Source organism: Neomonachus schauinslandi, chromosome 12 (assembly GCF_002201575.2).
Source record: "Neomonachus schauinslandi chromosome 12, ASM220157v2, whole genome shotgun sequence".
NCBI lineage: Eukaryota > Metazoa > Chordata > Mammalia > Carnivora > Phocidae > Neomonachus > Neomonachus schauinslandi.
In genome coordinates, this window is record NC_058414.1 from 105,085,385 (window position 1) to 105,107,912 (window position 22,528).

The 22,528-nt window shown below is 49.7% G+C and overlaps 1 protein-coding gene across 1 annotated transcript in view; it reads right to left on the reverse strand.

Annotated features, from left to right (window-relative positions):
- PTPRN2 (protein tyrosine phosphatase receptor type N2) overlaps positions 1–21,830 on the reverse strand; it is a 628,914-nt gene extending 607,084 nt beyond the window's left edge. Inside the window, exons 1-3 of the mRNA XM_044920028.1 lie at positions 21,795–21,830; positions 21,122–21,161; positions 17,540–17,653 (exon numbers count right to left, since the gene is read on the reverse strand). Of these exons, the coding sequence (XP_044775963.1) occupies positions 17,540–17,653; positions 21,122–21,161; positions 21,795–21,830 (190 nt within the window). The remainder of the gene's footprint in view (positions 1–17,539; positions 17,654–21,121; positions 21,162–21,794) is intronic.
- Between the last annotated feature and the right edge of the window lie 698 nt (positions 21,831–22,528).

Genomic DNA, 22,528 nt, shown 5'->3' on the forward strand with positions numbered 1-22,528 from the left:
CCCCCTTGTCCCAAATGATCCCACGGCCCCCCTTGTCCCAAATGCTCCCAGACCCCCTGTCCCAAATGCTCCCAGACCCCCTGTCCCAAATGTCCTGTCTCCAAAACTGAATTGGCAAAAAGAAAAGAAAAATGTTTCCTCCTCCTTCCTCTTCCCCGTGTTCTGCCCCGGCTGGCATCCATGTGTCCTCCCCTCGCCGACCTGTGGGGGAGAGGAGCGCCCACGGCTCTACCACACGTTCCGTCCAGGCCCCAACAGGGGGGCACGGACACGGTGGCCGCAACCTCAGAGCAGAGCCCGAGAGAAGCACTGTCAGCTCCCCCCGCCGCCCTGCATCACCTGGTGCTCAGCTCCGCGCAGGCCCTGGACGGTGTTCCCGCCCACAGCACTTCTCAGAGTCACTGTGTGAGGAGAACAGGTTTTGTTCTTAGGCTTGCCCTAAATGTTCAGCAAAACGAAAGGAGCTTGCATCTTTGCCTGGGTGTTACCTGGAGAGAGATGTGTGTCAGATTCGGAGGCCTCACCCTGCATGATGTACTGAGGCAGCCGGAGGAGGCCCGGGGGGGACTGCCCACACCCGCTCCTGCAGCCTCCCCAGGTGATCATTCCAGGACGATGTGGGAATATCCTTCCAGAACGCCACTTCTCACCAATAAAACAGTGGAAACTGAAGGCAGGAACCACACTTGCCTCCTACAGGGTGACCTCCCATCTCAGTCCTGAAGCATGGGTGTGAAGGTCAAATCACACCATCGAAAAATAATCAATGTGATCAATAACCAATACCGTGCCATTCACTTCCTGATTTGAACTGGCACATGAGCTTGACCTCACCGAGTGTACCCGGCTACACAAAGCTTGGCGTGAACTGAGTGTTCCACAGCGGCTCTTGAACTGCCCCAAATCCTGGAAAACAATTTGTTCTCAGACAGCTAAACTTGTGTAAGGCTTTGTGTGTCCCATCCCTTCTCTACAGACTGCTTAACTATACACGTGCCATCCCACAGCTGGAACACCACAGACCCTAAATCTGCGCCCCCATGCATCTGTCCCTGACACGGGGACCCAACCAGAAGCTGGAGCTCTCTGCATGCAGAAGCCCAAGCTCAGAGAGGTAGCACGCTCTTAAAATTTGCCAAGCGACAGCTAAAGAACCGCTGCTCAGAAGGAGGGGGAGGGATGCTGTCAGAGGCCCCACGTGGAACCGGGTCCCGCCGGCCCTGCTGCGTTCCGACAATCTGCTGCGCACGCGACAGGAAGGAGAGGGCAAGAGGGAGCTGCAGGTGCCTCCCAGCTTCCGCCCTCCACCTGGAGATTCAAGATAATCTCGTAACCCGGAAGACTCCAGTCTTTACACACAAACCATCTTTATGTATTTAATTGGCCCTCTCTGGGGGATGTTTTTTTGAAACTCGGTCTTTGAAGGCCTTTCATTATGGCATTGAGATAAAGGGAGAAAGAGCAGGGTTTTATAGAGAGAACAGAGCAGATAAAAAGAGAAGGAGGAGATGAAAAGAACATGGAATGACAAAGGAGGAAGAGCCATGAAGGACACTGAGGCTCAGACGTGGCCTTTGGTTTTTTCCACCACGCTAGATTCTCCGAGCCAGTTCATTAACTTCACAAGAGAAAAATCACAAACCTCTTTCTTTCTGAGGACTGTATTATCAAATTTTAAATTTTCCCAAATGTTGAACAATGGAAGAAGTGTTTTCGCCGAGAGAGTTTAACTACCGAGTTCGAATTAGAGGAAGAAACGCCTACCGAGGGTGAGCGGGAAAGCAGACAGACAGCGAGCCTGCCGTCCTGCGGCGGGCGCCTGCCGGGCCCCCGAGGGACTGCCCGGAACCGGACACACGCTAGTGTAAGGACAAGCCGGCTCTCACAAGTGCTGACCGTGTGCTCTTCATCACATCTTGTGAACGTTTCTGTGGTTTGGAAGCACACAGAACGATAGAGTGCTATGCGTTCCTAAACACTGAAGTCCAGTAAGAATACTGGAGTGCGTGCGTAAGGTTTTCTCACTGAGGACGGGGTCACCCAAAACCTGGAGATCGGCATGGCCGCGTGCCCAGAAACATGAGGAGAACAGCACAGTGACGCGCCCCCATCTCCTACGATCCTCCCGACAACCATGAAAGTCCAATTTTCAACTCTCCTGATCTGCCAGAGGGAGGAACAGATCCAGGCTGGGGAGGGGGCCCAGGGAGGGAGGGGACACACGGAGCCCAGCTCCCCTGACACGGGAGCGCTGGCCCTTCGTCCCGCCACGTGCCACCGAAGAACACAGGCACCAAGATGACCGTGCAGCCTGGGCAGCATGTCCGTCAGGGGCTGTGCCCCCAGTCTCGGCTCCTGACAAAGACGGTTCTCCATAAAGGCTTTTGAGTCAGTAACATATAAAACCAGAGTAAATCCTAGTGTTCTTGAGACTTTAAAGGTCTCAGGTGGCCCCCATCTCTGCCAGTGGGAGAAATGGGCAGAGGCCATTTCTCCGCACTGGGGCTTCCCGCTCAAAACCCAGCCTCCGTCGGGCACCTGGGTGGCTCAGTTGGTTAAGCGACTGCCTTCGGCTCAGGTCATGATCCCAGAGTCCCTGGATCGAGTCCCGCATCGGGCTCCCTGCTCGGCAGGGAGTCTGCTTCTCCCTCTGACCCTCCCCCCTCTCATGTGCTCTCTCTCATTCTCTCTCTCACAAATAAATAAATAAAATCTTTAAAAAAAAAAAAAAACCCAGCCTCCGTCACCCAGACTTTGTGGCCTTCTGGAAACTCCCCTCTTGTAAGAAACCTGTCTAGGGTGAAGGTTTCCTCTGTGGATAAGATTAAGGGGATGCTGTGTTCTAAGAAGTGGTTCTGGCTTTGATTAGGGAGGCCAGGCCATGAGTAAGGTCTGACGGAGCCTGTGACTACAGTCCCCGTCATTAATAACCAAGCACCCTCAGGAGTGGCTCCGTCTTTGTGTAGAGCAGTGAAACAGAAGAAATTAGACATCCACCCAAGAAAGCGTTAGGATACATTTTCTGCTGTTTCTCACCCAGCATCATAAGCACATAATTCTAAAAACAAACCGAGTAACCAGTCTTTTTCTGTTGTCTTGGGAAAAGTGACTTACTTACCAAAAGTAAGAGGAAAAAGGTCTATTTTGTATTTGAAATCTAGGGTGAAGCAAACATCTTTGAGAATACAACATGGGGCTTCAGAGTGAGCGAGAGAGAGTTATCATTGAGATAACTCTGAGAGCTGTGGGGCAGACAGCAGATTTGGCGGGGGAGGGTAGAGACCAAAAGCCTTGGGCAATGTATGATGACTTCCTAAAGCTCACCGGCCACATGTGTAAAGCTGAGATAATTATGCTTATTTTAAAAATATTTTGCGTCTTAAATGAGATGACACACGTGGCTAGCTCAGCAACTGGAACACAGATATCGGCCTCTTTCTCCCCTTCTCTAACCTCCTACAGCAGGGCCTTCACATCTCCGAAGGAAAATACACCGAAATATAGAAAAGAGGGATGTGCACTCATCTGGAGGGTATATTCAACTGTATATATGAAAGAAACCATATTGGCTCATGCATTTTACGATTCATATTCATCAACAAGAAGACACCCAGCAAGCGTCTTAGTCATGGGTGCCGCCTAGCGTCCATGAACAGGAAAGCGAGTCCTCATTTCAGGTGATTAACAGATCATCCCGAGCTGGCCACCCAGACTCTGAGGCAAGAGGACAGAAATGGGTGGGTGGGCATCAGCTTCCCGCTCACCTCCGTCCCCCAGCAAGCACTCCAGGACTCATCGGTAGTGCTGAGACACATGGGGCCTGTCACCACAGTCTCTCCAGCCGCACAAAGCCCGGCCCATCACCTGACAATCTCCCTGGTGCCCAGAAAAGCAGAGACGGTGAGAAACTTGGACCAAAATGCACTCCAAGCACCCACCTAGGACGGTCTGCATATTTGATTCCATGTCTCAGAGAAGCAAACACTAAAATGGCCTACTGTATACAACGGCATTTTCTGCCAAATGATTGTGTTCTGCTTTTAAAACATTTTTTACTTTAAGGAAATGAAAAGCAGGTCATATGTTAATCAACTACATGTTTAAAATATGCTTAAAAGAGATGATCCAAAATGTATTTTGAGGTCATTATATTTCCACTGGACATTCCCGGACTCTCCCCAGTACATGGACACACATGCACATGCATTTCTTGGCGTTCATGGGCGTGTCCAATATATGTTGCTCACATGTGCGATCCGCATTGAAGCTGAACCCACATGACTCGCTACTGGCTACGTTCTAAAAGAGTAATAATAACATCAAATAGCCGGCCCACGATGCTTAGCACTTCTTACACATCTCCATCACTCCGTAGGTAATGGTCCCCACGTGCTGCTGAGAACCCCGGAGCTCAGCCGGCTGCACAGATCCCACCCAGTGTCACACTGGCAGCAAGCGCAGGGATTGACTCAGAGCCCACGGCCCTGATCACTACACTACAGATGTCCTGGAAAGCACTACAAAGCGTCCGTGCCTTTCCTCATGACCACATGGGAGAACTCGTAGCTCACAGCTGCATCGCTCAGGCTTGTAGATCTTTCTCTCCCTGCCCCTCATCTCAATCCCCCGAGGACGTCCCTACACCCCCTCCACGTTCACTTATTCCCTGTCTGCACCTGTCATCGCCACGCAGCCTTCCTCGCCTGCATGCTGGCCTTACCCCTCACTAATAACAGAAGGGGTGACAACACCATCCCAACCAGCACCAGCCATCTCAGTAAATGCTCGCCCTGTTTTCAGTTTTTGTTCACTTTTGTTTTGGTTTTTAGCATTTGGACCCGGTCTTGTTTGCTCTCAGCTGAAAATGTAGGCCATCCCAAGTGTCCTGGTGGGACTCCCCGGCCACTGCGCAGAGCCCATCATCACACCCCCACCAGGGCTGCGTGGGGAGTCTCCTGCTGGGTCAACGTGTCCACACTGAAGGGACAGGAGGATGCGCCAGGACTGTGGTGAAAAAGAAACGCCAGGGGCCAAGCATCGCTTGTTAATGAGAGGTGGCAATGGCTGATTGCCACGCACCTCCTGGAGACAAGGGGCAAGCCCCCGTCGGCTCCTAACCCTCGCTACAGGCCCCACATGAAGCAGAGAGTGAGCTTCACGCCCCTCCACCATGCAGAGCCCGGTCTGACAGGTGGGACCCCCAGCGAGCCCTGCATGCTGGTAGGTGGGCCTGGCCCGTCCTTCCATCCTCGGAACTCCTCCCCAAGAGTTGGCCCGGGCTCCAGCTTTTCTTATTTTTTTTTTTTAAAGATTTTATTTATTTATTCATGAGAGACAGAGAGAGAGGCAGAGGGAGAAGCAGGCTCCCAAGGAGCAGGGAGCCCGATGCGGGACTCGATCCCAGGACCCTAGGATCATGACCTGAGCTGAAGGCAGACGCTTAACCATCTGAGCCACCCAGGCGCCCCGGGCTCCAGCTTTTCTCCTCGTGTGGCCTGTCATCCCTCCCCCACACACACCACAGTGGTCTCTGTGTGCAGCTACAGATGTGAAGAGGGCCTTCATGTCCCTGTCGGTGTGAGCGGAATTCTGACACCCACATCCCCAACAGGCCACTCGCTCCACATCTTGTTTCTTGTCTGTGCACTGGTCCTCGGGCAGGTGGACACAGTGAAGAACACCCAGCTCTGAGCCGGGAGTTACAGCCAACGCTGGGCCGGACCCACCGTGGCCTCTGAGGGGCATGAGTACTCACCTTTGAGGCTGCGGAGTCAGCCTGCGGGGCGGTCTGCTCCATAAAACGAGTCACGCAGAATCAATTCCCAGTGTTCAGGGAAACCGTGAGCACAAACGTGCATTCATGACCATCAGAAAACCCACTTTGACCCTTAAATGTTGTGTCTAGTGAGCACCTGCCCAGTGGAGCGCTGCACCATTCTGTTACTAATAAGAGAACGTCCGAGATAATCCGTCTCCAGGTCCGGTGGCAGCGGGAACGTTCCTTAAATGGTGGCTGACTGGATGTGGGAATACCTGTGCAGTATCTGGGGACAGGGGTGTCCGATTCCTAAAGAAGCTGAAGGATAAAATGTGGGACTCTTGGCCAGGAGCAGGGACTTGCTGAGCCAGGAGCAGGAAGCATCTCCATCCCGAGGGGAGGTGGGGGTGTTCAGTGCCACGAGGCAAGAGAAAGGCCCGTCCCCATTCTGTTCCATTTGCCTGTAGCAGCTTCCATTTATACGGCATCCTAGAATTCTCTAACTGCCGTCGCCAGTGTCAGCCCACTGATCTGCACAACGACTTTCCTTGGCAGGCATCTGGCTCCGTTACTAGGAACTACCGATGACTGTCTTACGCTTGAGGATTTTAGACAAAGTCGCAGTACAGAACTGCGCTTCCTCTGGCGTGTGTGCGTTTTTCTTTTGCTTTGTTTCTCTCTCGAAGCTCTAGGAGCCCCTCCGCCCTTAGTTGTGGTGAACAAACTAATTTTTTAGTTTTGGTTGGTTTCTAATGTTTTACCAAAGGTGTTTATCCACCTGCCTTTTGTCTTGAAACATGAGATTCACGGAGTGTTCTGTGGTGAGCACACCACCCCAAAGAGCCGAGCGCATCGGTACGTCTGCTGCTTGGCTCCTGGTCCGTAGCCGACCTGCAGAGGACGGACGCAGCGCGGAGAAACCCTCTGCCTGCACCGATGTTCCTGCACATTGTCATTCAACTCCTGACCTCAGATAAAAGTGACTTCTTCACATAGCTTTGACATTTACTCACAGACCAGCTAACACCCCCAGAACCCTACAAAATCACAAGAAAGTTTAACTCAAGAAGAGAGAGATGAAAGAGGGAGAGAAAGCAGAGGAGGGCTAAAAACTATTTCCAAAATGAGCGGTCCAGAATCCATTTGTAATTATCTGCCCACCTGAGTCCAAAGGCTTTTATTTGATAAGACAGGTAATACACAAGCCTGTAGCATGAATTATTTCAAAGAACAGAAGATTGGCTCCATGACCTACATAGCTTTTAGTGAGGTTTAACACTAAATTACAGCCCATAAATTGGTGTTTCCCCCCTGCCCCACCTTCCTGCTTCTCTCAGAAATGCAAGGTGTTCTGTGCCTTCTGGGAAGCTCCCAGGTTTCCCAGGCCTCGGCTGCGCTTCTGTGGGTACATCTAACTCTCCTGAGGAGGGAGGCTCTGTCGTGTCGGAAATGAAGTCTCCCTGAAGCAGAGATGGTCCCCACTCCAGGGTGTTCTAAAGCAGATGCCAGCCTCTGGGGTGGTTTTTCCATTAATGCTCAACAGCACCCTCAATGAGCCTTTAGCTTTTCCAGTTTTAATAGGATGAGGTCTACCTGGCTTCATGCTTTAAAATTAAAAAGCAAAATATCTAGTTTGTATGAGAAAAAAATGCAAGCTTTTCCAGTGTCCAAAGTTAAGAAATCTACCTTTTAATTATAAGGACAATATATAGTTTGTCAGTTTTTCTTGATATCCAAGCATCTTCTAAAAGGCAAAAATTTGATTCTCAAATACATAGAAAGAATGACTCTGGTTCGCCCTCTAAGTGTCAAGTAACTAGTTTTCATTTCTGCTCCCATGTTTGTCGTCAGTCTTCCATGTAAATTGAAGGTTCACTCTGGTGTCAGCTAAGTGCATCCCAGCTCAGGGAGCAGAGTTCTGTCTTCTGCCTCTATTCTGCTTTGAGAATCCGTCATGCGACTGTCTGTCATCAGCTCCCGAAAGTGCACTGCAACATGAGAAATGCGTCTGGATGAACCGCTGCAGGGGGTCATGCAACAGGACAGGGAAGCAGGCTGGCGGCGAGAACCGGGGGGAGGGCCTGGTGAGTGGGAGACTCCCGCGGAGGAGAGGAAGTGGGAGAAGCTCAGCACTGAAGGGACACAGAGCTTGTCTCCTTCCATGTCCTTCCGTGTGATTCGCTCACCTTACTGAGAACCGGGACACGCGTGTCCACTGAACCCTGCCTCACCTTGCGCTTCACCACACTCCCACCATGACACGGGGGGTGCTGATACCTGGTGTTAGTATGTAATCATCATCTTGCCAGCTTTCTTCAGCACACTATCAGATAACATGGTGGACGTGACTCAAGAGTTTCATCCACAAAAGATGAATTTGTGTCAGTTAGTCTACACCCTCGGCCCATCAGCTCGTCCCCAGCTGTGTGTATCCTTTGGCGGCTGCCGATGGGGCGGGCAGTGTGTGGGATGTGGGCACAGAGGCCCCCTGGTGCTCCTGGGAGGACGGCAGCTTCCTGGGCATAACACTGAGCGCCAGGCATGGGCAGGTGGACTGCAGGAGGGCCCACTGAGTGTGGCCAGAAGCAACGTTCTGGAAGTCCTTGAAAATCACAGAAAATATGGGATCTTTACCCCCCAAGACATATATTTCCTAGTTATTCTGCTCCTCAAGAGACACGGTGAAAACGCAGTGTGCAGAGTAAGACTGGTTCTCTCACAGTGGAGTTCTTAGAGGAATAGGCACGAACTATGTAGTTTCTGGTATCACAGCTCTGAAGAGCTAAGGAAAAATAAACTTAAAAAAATCGATCATATTTTCTCTTCTAACTACAGGACTATTTTCTCTTCATTTCAGACTGATCAACATTTAGAAGTAGCTGCTAACTCTTCGGCTTTCACATGTTTGTCCTGGTGTCAATAATCTGGAAACCAATTCTGAAATGTACCAGGGGAGCTCTTTGTTCAAAGGAAATCTGCCAAGAATGCTTCAGGAAGTAGAGAGGCCGCCTTTGCAATGTGAATGACATCGCTAGTCCATTCGTTTGATGCCATATTTCCTCCTAGCTCAGCAATCCTCAGCCCACAATATTGCAAGCTCACCTTGACTATTCTTTCTACTTCTTTACAGAGAAAATGTTTGTCTTGGGAGGGGTTTTCATTTACTTAAGACCCCTCATTTCTCCTCTGGTGGCAAAACCCACCAGTAAAGAGTGGTGCTTTAGAGCCAAGGAGATGTTACAAACAAATACGGACTTGCAAAGAAAATGTGGTTCCGGAGAATTCTTGCCAAATAGGAGAGGGTGGTCAATGTTCAGTCACACGAAGGGTTTTGCAGGGTTTGGGCTGCTACGTGCATACACCCCACACGCCAGTGTTGAAAGTGACAGGTGCTCTAGGACCCTGTGTTTGCAGGGCTGAGGAGGGCTGCACCGTCGTCCATACATGCGGCGGGTCCTCTGTCTGAGGGAGGACAGCTTGTGAACAGAACGGATTCCCCACTATGAATATACACAGTGCTTACTGCATTTACAACACCAACTTTCTGAAAATGGAGGTATATGACTTTTTAAATGATTAGGCTTATCCAAGTGTTCTGTACCACTCGGAGCCACTCTTACTGATTTATAGTTCTTTTTAATTGCCTTTTCACATTCCTTAGAGCAAAGCGGTTGATGGTATTCTTCTGTGATGTTTAGATTCAGCTCACCCCTAGTGACGCTTCCTTCCCCATTGTCGTACATCTACTCCTTTTTATTATTGGTACTGGTCAAGCAGGGGTCTCTCCACTTTATAAGTCTTGTCGAAGACCCCAGCTTTTTGTTTTCTCAATGTTTTCGTTATTTCTTTATCTCTTTCTTGTTTTCTGCTCTTTCCTTCATTAGTTCCTTCTTTGTACTCTCTTCTGCTTGCTCTGTCAGCCTCTTTATTATTTAATAGATCATAAAGTGTTTCGTGCACACAAACGGGAATAAAATAACCTAATAAACAGCCTGTACTCACCACTGTTTTCTGTAAGATGTAAAAGGCCACATTAGAGACCCCTCCCTGCCCGCATCTCTCTCTTTGCCTCACCCCAGAGGAGACAACTGTCCTCACATTTTACTCAGCGCCCTGTATCCCCCATTCCCTGTGGACCACACACGTGAGTTCTAAACTGCCGACGGTAACTGTTTTCCTCTGTCACCTCCGCATAGTCTCAGACTCTGCGCGTTCTGTATGACCTCGCTTTATTTGCTCAACACGTTTGTGAGATGCAGACACACTGCTTTGTGTGCATCCAGTCTGCTGGCCTTGGCTACGCATAACGTTGAGTCGCGTCCTGGCTGATGGATGTTCAGGTAGGTTATTTCCACTGGTTTGCGTTGCCAGACGTAGCAAAAATGACGGTTACAGACTGAGCACTGATGTCTGGAGCACAGACATATAATCTGGAGTACATAGCTGGAAGTGGAGAGCTGTGATGTAGGACATTCACTTAATTATCTCTGTTGCCAAAACAGCTTCCAAAATGGTTGCGTCAGCCGTGTCTAAGACTTTCCAATTTGCCCTAGATTCTGGCCAGTACTTGGGATTGTCAGATTCTTTCATTTTTGCCATCTTGTAGTTAATGAAATAACCTCTTATGATTTTAACTTCCGTTTTTCTGACTTCTAGTGAGGCTGAGCGGACTTCATTTCTTACTGATTTATGAGTGCTCTTTATGTTCTGGGCCTTGTGGTCCAGGTGCCGCTCTGTCCCACGGGCCATCCCCCTCCACTCTAAACCAGCAGGATTAGAGATTGCTTCCTTAGCGTAAGACATAAACTCCCCAACCCCTCCAGGGTGTTATATATTGAGCCTTTCATGACCAGAGTGAAAAAACCTAAAACATCCACTCTCAGTGGCCCCTCCACCAGGTTCCCACCGCCTGTGAATGTCCGACTGAACATGATGAAAATCCTGCGAAGGACAAGTACCAGCTCTGTGACCATACATGCCCTCCACGCACATCTCCCTCTCCCCACCCCACAGCGCGAATCTGCCTGGAACTCGGAGTGGGGGGCCTCAGCTGGACCTCAGAAAGAAGGAATGACTCCAACTTCCCGGGGCAGAGGGAGGGTTCTCGAACAAGAGAAGACAGGCTAGTAAGTGGAGGTTGACTGCAAGCAGAGAGACTGATCAAGGAGGAAAATGAAGAAGAACGCCAACGCTCAGCTCGACCTGCTGCACAAAGCGACTGGGTGCAGAATGCGCGTATAACGCTGAGCCAGTGCCTAGTTCCTCTGCAGACGGCCGTCAAGTCCGGCAATCACTGGGCCGATCCTGGTGTTTCATACCATTAGATGATTTCTTTTCATTCTCTTTCAAGCAATTATAAAACTGTGTTAGTTTTTTTTTTTCAATTTTACTTTTTTGCTTTTGGTTTTGACATATAGCTCAATACAACAGGAGATTCTTGCCAGGAAATAAATCCATAGTTGTTTTCATGACAGCGAATTATGTGCCAACGAGTGACATTTAAATGCTGAATTTTAATGGCTTGTCAGAAGAAGTGAAATGTATTTTTTAAAAAATTTAATACATGAGAGAACAATGAGAAGAGTTCTTCTTGTAGGACACAAGAATGGTAAACAGAAAGTGAACATATTTTTTTCCATGATGTATATATTTACATTGAAAAAGGAAATTGTACAATTAAATCCCATTTTCCTTTCCTTCTTCATGAGGAAGGCTCCCCAACGGCAGTGCAAGCAGCCGTCAATGAGACCGGCAACCACATCACCAAACAGCAATCTTCGTGTATAAAACACACAACCCGCTCTACTTCAAATGTGCCTACATAGGTAGAATGATTTTAAGGGATTCTGAAAAAGCTCCCTTCCCAAAAACCGTCTCCTATCAGGCTAACCGAGTTCCGGAAACCAGCAGGATTAGAGATTGCTTCCTTAGCGTAAGACATAAACTCCCCAACCCCTCCAGGGTGTTATATATTGAGCCTTTCATGACCAGACTGAAAAAACCTGAAACATCCAAAGAAAATTTGAGAACGAGAGTAGAGAGCACTTATTGAAAAGAAATCAGAGGAAGAGTTCCAGATTACATGGTGCTGTTTGAAACAAGTGTTAGATGAGGGGCTCAAAGTGATGTGGGCACAGACACGTGTGCATGTATTTATACACGTGTGCACATGTATGTGACCGTGTGCCCATGTATGTGACCGTGTGCCCACACCGGCGTACATATGTGTGGTGGCATGTGTACATGTGTGCATCTATCTGTATGCATGTGTGCGCATGGATGTGTGGGTGTGCTGTGTTCATGTGTGTGCATTAGTACACACATGCACGTTGGTGCTCACATTGTATACACGGATGTATGCATGTGTGAGTGCATGTGTGTACATGTGTTGATGGGAGTGGAGGTAGTGACCGCCCACTGAGTGGCAGCCATACTGCATTTATGCTAAGGCTTGTTGTAGGACAAACGGCAGGGCAGTCCAGAATCAACACTACCCGGGCTTTAAATTCGTACTGATTGGGTTGACATGGCCCTTTCCCCATACGTGGGCATGGGCCAGCTGCATGAACCCTCAGATGCAGTTACAGGAGCAGGGCTGGGACACAGCAAAGGGCCAAGGAGGACCAGCCCCTCCAGGCTCAGGGTTGTCTCCCATGCTTACTGAAGACACAGACTCCCAGGTCTTGCTCCATGGCCCTTGTCAGAACCATTGGAACGGGCCCATGGAGCTGCATTTTCCAAGTTCCAAGGATGAGTTTTCCCAGTCTGAGGAAGCCCACAGCCCCAGGAAAGAGAGGTAACGGGTCAGGAGGCAGCCGGCAGCAGGAAAGCTGTCCTAGGGCAGAAACGAGCTAGAAGGCTCAGCTCTCCATCCACAAGAGTTGTGACCTCTTGTCTGTGATGCATCAGAGCTGACCCTCAGCCAAAGCCTGCAGCAGGCTGGGGACTCAGCGAGGTGTAGCTCTGTGCATCATTTGGCTGGGGTGACTTCCTGGCTCCAAGAAGATGACCCTTGTCTCCAAGAGCACGCACCAGAAACACAGGAGCAGTAAAAGCTAATCTCAAGGCTCACAAGCAGTCAGGAAGATCAGATGGTCTGCGGGGTGCATGCCGAGGAGCAGGCATGAGCAAGGTAGTAAAGACAATGTGCCACCTCTGCCTCTCTCAGGGAGGCTGCCCTTGTTGGCTTCCAGAGTCAGGCCATGGCTGGGATGGGGCCAAGATGAAGCCAGGGGCGCCCGGTCACATGGAAGATCAGACCCAGACGGGGGCTCAGCATGGGGCAATATCAAAGTCAAAAACTGTGATCATTTTGCCACCTGAAAGTGCTTTTCCTCTGTTTTTCTCTCCCTCCCAGGTCCCCTGAAAGAAAAGATAAGGATTCGGAATGAAGGGTGGGGAGGCAGCCGCAAGGGTCCTTCGGGAGTCAGTCTGTAGATCTAAGCAACAAGCACGGCCCAGAGTACCTTCCCCTGTCCTGTTCTGAAGCAGGGTTCCAACTCCTTATAAAGAGCAACTCAGACTTATGCCCATACTTCATATTCTCCAGCTGGATAATGATTTTCCCAAAGAACCATCATTAAACTGTGTAATAACTGCAGGCCTGACCCCAGAACCGGATCTTCACATGGACCATGGGAAGTTTGGAGGCGAGTCTACCCCTAAGCCTTGTGGACCACGCATCTCCAATGTGCTGACCGAGGGAGGCAAAAAGCAGAGAAGAGGTTCCAGCCATCAGCTACCTGGGAGGTGAGTAGCAGAGAACTGGCCAGCACGAGCCATCAGGGGCCTGAGGGGATGTACAAAAATCATCTCCAGAAATCTTCAGAACAGTGTGGTTCAGAAAAGCACAATGATTCTCCCCATGAAGTTTTCTTTTCAAACTAGACTATAAAACCCCACTTCACACCTACACCTCCAGCCTAATTGGGGTGTGACTTCCAAGCCACTAACAAAAAGAAAGAAATGCAATTTGCCCTCACAAGTACAAGCTAATTGAGGGGTACATCCGTGAGCCTGTCCGTCACTTTGACATGCCCTCTGTGACTAAGCAGCAAACAGCCACCAGTAGCAGAAGCGCCCACCATCTCCAAGACAGAATCCCACACCCACCAGACAGACGTCTCCCAGCTTCTGTGGGAGGTGCCAGGTGGCTCCCAAGAAACCTCTGCAGCCTGCTTCAGGACCAGCCAGAGGGAATCAACTTAGACTTGGGGAAGGGGGCAGTTCTGAGCAAGACAGATGTCACAGGGCAGGGCTGGGTGACCTAGGGCAGGACTGGGTGATCTAGACGGTCCACACTCACTGGATGAAGAAATTGAGTCTCAAAGAGGTTTAGTAACCCCTTACCCCTCCACACCCATGTCTGGAAGACAGTTTGGTGGTTTCTCATAAAACTAAACCTGCTCTTATCATATGAACCAGAAATGTACCCCTTGGTATTTAACCAAAAGAGCTGAAAACATGTTTACACAAAAAACTTCACAGAGATGTTTACAGCAGCTTTATTCACAACTGCCAAAACTTGGAAGCACACAAGATGCCCTTAAGTAGGTGAATGGATAAACAAACGGTCGTCCCTCCAGACAATGGAATGTTATTCAGTACTAAAAAGAAATGAGCTATGAAGCCATGAAAATGGAGGTACATGGAGGAACCTTAAATGCATATTACTAAGTGAAAGAAGCCAATCTGAAGAGGGCTTATATACTATATGATTCTAACTCCATGCCATTCTGGATAGAGCAGAACTATGGAGACAGTAAAAAGACCAGTGGTTGGAGGACTGGGGTGAGGGAAGAACAGGGGGAGCAGAGAGGACTTTTCAGGCAGTGAAACTACGCTGTATGATCCTATCATGATGGACACAGGTCAGTGTACATTTGTGCAAACCTATGGAGTGTACAAAACAAAAAGTTAACCTTAATGTAAACTAAAACAATGTCCAGCTTTGGCAATTTCCATCTCACAGACCAGAGGCCATGAATGAAGGTGGAGGGTGGGGGCAAGGCCCCTGAAGGCCACACAAGCCAAAAATCTGTACTGTTATTACTTCTCGTAGCCTTTCCCCAAAGGGACCTATGGCGTCTGCTAGGATGACTGTGCACCAGGGAAGAGGAAAGAATGAGATTTTTCAGTGGTTACCAAACACTGACTCTAGACTGACACTAACACCAGGAAACCCAAATGTCACTATGGTCCACCAGGCAGAGAGGGGCTTATAGGAACCAGGTGATCAGATTCATCCTGGGGTATTTCCCCAGTTCCGGAACCCGTAACTGGAACAGACACACTCGGCAGCCGGCAGAACCCCCACACTTGTTCCCGAACTTGCGGAGCCAGGGCTACTCTGGTGGCAAAGGCCCTAGGACTGCCTCTCCTTACAAAACCAGGTACCGTACACCAAAAGCAGTTCTGCATCCCTGGAGGGGGTGATCAGTGTGAGGTTAGCGCCACCGTCAAGGATCTGAGGGATGCGGTGCGGTGACTGATACCACACCCCATTCAATGCACCTAGCTGGCCCGTGCACAAGACAGGCAGATGGCGGAGAAGGACAGCGGGTTATCACGAACTAACCCGGGGGTGCGCTACCCAGCTGCTTGCTGCTGCAGCAAGTGTGGTCTCCCCGATAGAACCAGTGAACACAGCATGGGACCCACAGTGCAGCTACTAGTCGGTGAGTGCGTCCCCTACGCCCGGAGTAAAGATCACCAGAAGCGTCTGCTCTCACCGGGCAAGGCCAGCAACGCATCTTCCCTGTGCTGTCATAGGTCTATCAACACTCCAGCCCCCTGTCAGCATCTGGTCCTCAGGGGCCTTAATTAGCTCTCATTTCCACAGGACATCAGTACAGTTACAATATTAGGCTGATTGGACCTAATGAGCAGGAACTAGCAACTATCCGCATCTCTGGGTAAGACATCTGCACACCAAAGGATGCCAGTGGCAGACACGGATGATGGTTGCAGCCTTCGAACGGCTCCTATAGGTGAACTACAGAGCAGACCCTCAGGATTTTGGAGCAAACCATGACGTCCTCTGCAGATAGCTACTCTCCTTTCAAGAAACTGCTTCCGGCCCTGCTACTATACCTTGGTTAAGAAGGAACGCTCGACCATGGTCCTCCAAGCTACCACATGACTTGGCTACTATGAACTAGATGTTGTAGGACCACAGGCGTTTTGCAGCTCGCGCACATCGTTGCCCCTCTGCCCACTCCCTCTGATCTTCAGCAGCGGCCCTGCTCCTCCAAGGCCCCATTCAGCCTCTCCAGCCTCTGGGAACTGTGTGTCTTCAGCTCCCTGATGAGGGGCCGGCTTCTGCGGGACACCTCATCACCAAGGTCAAGGCCCCGAGAACAGTCACGGACTCCTGTCGGTCCCTGTCCTTGACCTCTCACCTCACACCCACCGTCCCTCCCCACTGTCTCCCTGCAGATTAAGGCCCCATGAACAGCAGCTTGGTGGAGACGCTCTCTCATCTCCCACAGCTGCACACAGCCAAACCCCTGTAACTGACCATGCACGTGGTCTGCTTCCCTGACTGAACCCCAGGACAGCCGGTGTCCCAGGGGGAGAGGGTGCCACAGTCCAGTGACTTCGAGTGAATGAACAAACATAGTTCTTTTTTTAAAAAGATTTTATTTGAGAGAGAGAGAATGAGCAAGAGAGAGCACGAGCAGGGGGAGGGGCAGAGGGAGAAGCCGACTTCCTGCTGAGCCCGACGCGGGGCTCACTCTCAGGACCCCAGGATCATGACCTGAGTCGAAGGCAGAGGCTTAACCGACTGAGTCACCCAGGCGCCCTGAATTAACGTAATTCTCTCCTGCAGAACTTTCCAGTGTGTTAGCCGGCCAGTGTACATTACGAACATTCTAAAGGAGGAACAGAGCAAGTACTGTTTCCCAAACTTACTGGACCACAGACCTCCTTTTCTTTATGGAGCCACGGATAAGCCCTGTAGGTTTTGACGAAGAAAGAGTGTAGGGGCTCTCCCGGTCCCTCACTTCCGGGCCTGGGCCCCCAGCAGGACCATTCAGGTACTGACCATGCAATTTCACTCCAAGAACTTCACCCCCAACCCTCACCCAACACCATGGCGATGTTTGCAAGTCAGCTCCTGTCCAGACTCTAAGGGTACAAGGAAATAGGGCTTCACCCCCGCAGGAGGAACAGGTCACAGTAATGGTAAGCATGCTGATGTAGCTTCCCCTCCATCGTAAAAATTATATACATAATATTAATTACACATGATAATTACACATAATAATTTTCAAATTATTGTAATTTGTAAAATTATCTTCTGAGCACCCCTGTGAAGTAAACAGATAAAAGCAATCTCCTGTGACAAAACCGCATAACAGAAACTTGCATAAAGACAGTATGCAGAGGCAAGCGGATATTTGGGAGGCCGGTCGGCCGCGGGGTTGGGTGTGGCCAGGTGGGCTTGAGCGGGCCGCCCAGCGGCCTCCTGGTGCCTGCCCGGCCACTCCACGGGTCTCTCGGACCCCGAAGCAGGGACGGAAGTGCTGTGGATCCCACACGCACAGCGGCAAGCCAGGGCCGCGTCTAACGCACGAAGGAAACTCCCACCGGAACCCTCCATGCGCAAGCCCGCTTGCTCCCAGTCTGCTTCTCTCTATTGCAACACTGGCCAATTTCGTCCTTTTCTAATTCCTCGCCACCTAAGAGGCCCACGATTTCCACGGAGCACTGCGTGCAGTCACAGCCACCAGAAGTGTGCCCAGTCCCAGGACACAGTTTTGGGCCAAGCCCGCCTACCTGTACGGGAGAGCTTCTGCAAGGTGGCGGTCAGGTGCTGCAGAACCAGCGGCGACACTTCATGGCGGTCTACGGCTACCGCTGGAACCTCCTGGCACCTTCCAAACACTCCATCTGTGGGCAAAGGGAGGCAGAGAAGAAAGAGAAAGTGACATGTCGTTTTCAGAGAGAAGAAAGGTATTAAACACATCCTTGCAATATATTCTAATTATGCACCGTGCTGAGGCTTTGGAACACGGCTTGAGAAAGTCATCAAAACGCTATCAGAATTCAGGAGCACTTGGAAAGCAATGGTTTATTTAAATAAAAGAGCATCATGGAAAGCTCAATTGCAAAGGTATAGAGAAAAGGACGTGAATGCAGAGTCGTTTGCGTTTTCGATTCTATTTCGCATCCCTTGCCCCCTCGCCTTCCCCACCTCTCACTTTTCATAATTTCCTGCCCCTGGCTTTCACCTTTCTGATGTGAAGCTTTGCTTCTGACAGTCCCATGACAAAAAAAAATCAATAACATTCAGGGCCAGTTTTCCAGATGAGAAACAGAACACCCAGGAAATATAAATATTAATTTGCAGAAGCCATGAGGACTGTGGAAGCGTCTGCCACATGGGTGCCGTTGTTGGAGGGGGCTGGCAAACGGGGGCAGACCCAGGAATGGCAACAAGGCCCGTTTCAAGGGGAGCTTTCGGCAATGTGGCAAAGGAGAGGTGCTCCCGGAACAGGAGGCATGAGCAGGGACCAATTTATCCAGCTCTGTTCCATTTGTCTAAAATGACAGACTCTGCTCATCATCTTTTCAAACCACACCTTCTAATTAATTTAGGCCCCAATTAGTCTTTATTCGGCAAATTGTTCACTTTGAAATAAGCTTCCTGTAGGGGGTTCAAACATCCAAATTACTGTCTTTCGTACACACAAAAAGTAATTCAAGGGCCAGTGCGTGATACACAGGGCGGCCATCTGCAGTTTCAGGCCCGGACGGAAAGGGGAAGCACTTCTTTATTGTTCACGACGGGCTCGTTGCACGAAGTGTAGCTGAAGAAAGCCATTCAAATGCAACAAGTTTAATTAGCAGAAACACATTTACCCAGTGCCAGGCTGACTCAGTAATTACTGGTCTGATATTACATATGTGCTTCAGATGGACGGTGCTGTGTGATTAGCAGAAAATCTTCTCAAGTATGGAAAGCATACCGTGAATTTCTACGGGACTCTGCAAAGCTCACAGGATCTGGGAAGACAACCTTCTGCCATCGCCACCACACTGGGCTCCGGGGCACTCTGTCTGAGCGACTCCCTTCAATTAACACAGTGGCCACATTGGGCCAGAGTGATTCCCAACGACAGTTCTCTTGGAGGGAGGGTCTTGTCCCCCTGCCATCACCCAGTGAGACAGGCAATTTTCTCCGCACAAACACAGACAGTAAGTGTCCCTGTGCTTTTGATTTTATTTTGTGTAAAGAACACCATGCCTGTGGATGGTGTGTTTATTGGGGGGAGGGGGAGGAAGAAGGGGCTAAAAGAAAAACAAAGAACGCTTTAGAATGCACCTAAAACTTTCAATTTCTTTTGCAAATGGAGTATCTTGAAAGTAAAATCATAATGCATGGGGACTAGAAGGAGCATGAAGATGGTCTGACCCCACATTTTACAAATGAGCATCGTGACCAAGGCCATAGGAGGAAGAGAAATCGGGTTCCTGACTCCCTCCCGGCTGGAGTCCTCATCAGTGAAAAGTGGCCAGACATTTCCTATCTATCTTGGAACATCCCAAATGAATTAATTCCCTTCTGAAGTATAATGGCATCATTCCTTAAATTTGGTTTATGCTGTAAAATGTCGTAAATATATTTTCAGAAAAATATTTATTGGATTTTCTTGAAATCTTTCTCTTAAACATGTATTTAAAACACATATATATAATGTAATACAGAGTATTTTTTATATTTTTAAAATTAGTTTTAGCTACTAATTTGGTTTTAATGATTTGAAAGTTGAAACTAAACTAACCATTGATTCTCTTTGCCCCTAGACTACAGCCTTACTGATAGGACAGACCTTTCCCCAGTACATTTTTTTAAACTTTATTTTTTAAATAAACTTTTTTATTAATTAATTTATTTATTTGAAAGAGTGTGTGTGAGTTCGGGGAAGGGCAGAGAGAGAGGGAGACTGAGGCAGGGCTCAATCTCTCAACCCTGAGATCATGACCTATGACCTAAGCCGAAATCAAGAGTCGGGTGCTCAACTGACTGAGCCACCCAGGTGCCCCAAATAAACTTTATTTTTATCATTTTTTAAATTTTGATTCTATTTATTTGACAGAGAGAGACACAGCAAGAGTGGGAACACAAGCAGGAGGAGAGAGAGAGGGAGAAGCAGGCTTCCCACGCTGAGCAGGAAGCCCAATGCGGGGCTCGATCCCAGGACCCTGGGATCATGACCTGAGCCGAAGGCAGCTGCCTAACGACTGAGCCACCCGGGCACCCCTAAACTTTATTTTTTAAAGCAGTTTTAGATTCACAGTAAAATTGAAGGGAAGGTACAGAGATTTCCCGTATACCTCCTGCCCTCACACATGCATACCCATTCCCATAATCAACAGCCCCGGCCAGAGTGGTACACTTGCCCCAACTGATGAGCCTACGTTGATACATCATTATCACCCAAAGTCCATAGTTCCTATCAGGGCCATTCTTGGTGCTGGACATCCTATGGCTCTGGACAAATGCACAATGGCACGTATTCACTCTTTTGGCATCACACGGAGTACGTTCACTGCCCTGAAGATCCTCTGTGCTCCACCTGTTCATCGCTCTACCCCTCTCAGCCCTGGCACCACTGGTCATTTGACTGTCTCCACGGCTGTGTCTCCTCCAGAATGTCATAGACAGCTGACCCTTGAACAACGCTGGTTTAAACTGTGCAGGTCCACGTTTAGACACAGATAAATTTTTTTAGAAGTACAGTACAGTATTGTGTAGATGCACGTGTAGGTGTGTTTGCATGTGCACGTGCACGCATCTACACATGTGTATACAGTGTGTGTGCGCACATGCATGCACGTGTGCACTGTTTTCATGAATGCATGCGTGTGTCTGCATGTGTGCGTGTGTGTGTCTCTACATGTGTGCTGCACGGTCATGCCTTTGTCTTCGCGTGTTTTGTGCTGTGCACGTGACATGTATGTGTGTGTACGTACACACACAGCCTCGACTGTTTGTTAAATGGCCAAACTCAATGTGAGAACCCACGGATACTGCTATTTCAGCATCGTAAGTTCATCTAGGAAACAGATATTGTTAATACCGCCTTGAAAGAAACCTGATTTCCGTATTTATTACTCAATAAACAACTTCGCGAGCTTTCTCTGTGTCCTCTGGAGGGCCGTGTGCACACTCTCATCAACACGCTTCACATTATTTCCAGCCCCATATCTGCTGTGCATTCGCGAGTCCATCCCTGCCCCGTGTTCTGCCTTGCACCCCAACCTTGGGAAACGCACAGCTCTGCTCTAACGTCACCTGCTGGACAGACGGAATACTGTGGGACATGCTTCTGGGGCAGAAGTGGACATGCAAACTATTCACGCACGATTGTGATACAGAATACAGAGGAACATGCTACCAGGCAGCATGAAGAAGGGGCACTGACCTCATGCAACATACAAAGGCCCCAGGAAAGTGGCATCAGGTTGGGCTCCAGCGTTTACAGAACGGGGTTGCCTACATGGGGCTGGCAAGGACATCTAGGTAGGGGGGCAGGCTCTGTGGAGGGCAGGAAGCCCCCGATCCCTAGAGCTCTGGGACCTAGGGACTGAGCTCCAAGACGTGAAGCAAGTCAGACAAAGCCTGAGGGCGTGGGGGCCTTCCTCCCAGGAATTGCTAGGACCTTACAGGCTGGTCTTTCGTTCTGCCAGGAGCCACGGGGTGAAGGGAGCTGCCTGTCCATAGGAGGGTGGTTCAGCGAGGATGGCCACCATGGAAATGAGAGAAGGGATAGATCCGCAGCCTTTTCAGAGGGGATCCCCTAGGATGCCAATGCTGCCCAGCTGCAGGAGAGCCCCTTCCATGTGTCTGTGGCACAGAAAAGTTCTAGGGTTCAAGTGAATATCCTGAAAGATGGCTCAGAGAACATGTGTTTTTCCAAAGCAGTAACAAAGCTGCCTTGCTGCCAACTGGGAGAGGTGGGGAAACAGATGCCCCAGCGGCGCCCGGGCTGAGACTGCACCCCTCCTGGGGGGTCACCGCCCAGACCTCTGTGGGCAGCAACCACAGCAACCACAGAACCATGGCATGTGCTTAACATCCCCAAATCTGCTGACCTCAGGGGAGTTCTAAGGATGTCCCCAAGTCCCAGATTTCTGGAACGTTAATCCCCCTCTTTATTTTGCAGAGCAGAAGACTGGACCTCCACAGCTTATGGAAACCAGAGAGTACACGGTTTTAAACACAGAAAAAGAAGGGATGTCTGTGGTCCCGAGAAAGCAGATGCTGGCCTCCACCTGAGCATCACTGACCAGTCATCCACAACTGGGCAGCTAGTTTCTTCCATTAGAAAGAGAAACCTTGATGATTTTTTTTGCTGGACTTCTGGAAGAATGTGAGAAAACAGCTTGTTTATATTGTGTGTACGTTTGTTGTAACCAGTGTTCCTTGGAGCATTATTCCCACAGGCAAAAGTCATTTTCACTCATAAACATCACTGTCCCCTAAACACTGCTGGAGGCCAGTGGCGATGCCCTCCTCCTGGACCACTTCTCCCTTGCTCTGTGGGGCCGCATAGCACACACATGTGCACACACTCACATGCACACACATCTCCACGTCCCTCTGGCACTGACATTCTCCTCACACCTCAGAGCACTGCGGGCTCCTGGACAGCAAGCATCGAAGCTCCGACTCTTAGAGCTCCCACATCTGACACCGTCCTCTGCACCCACGGTGGGTTCAATAGATATTTGTAACTGATTAACTGGTGTTTTTCCATT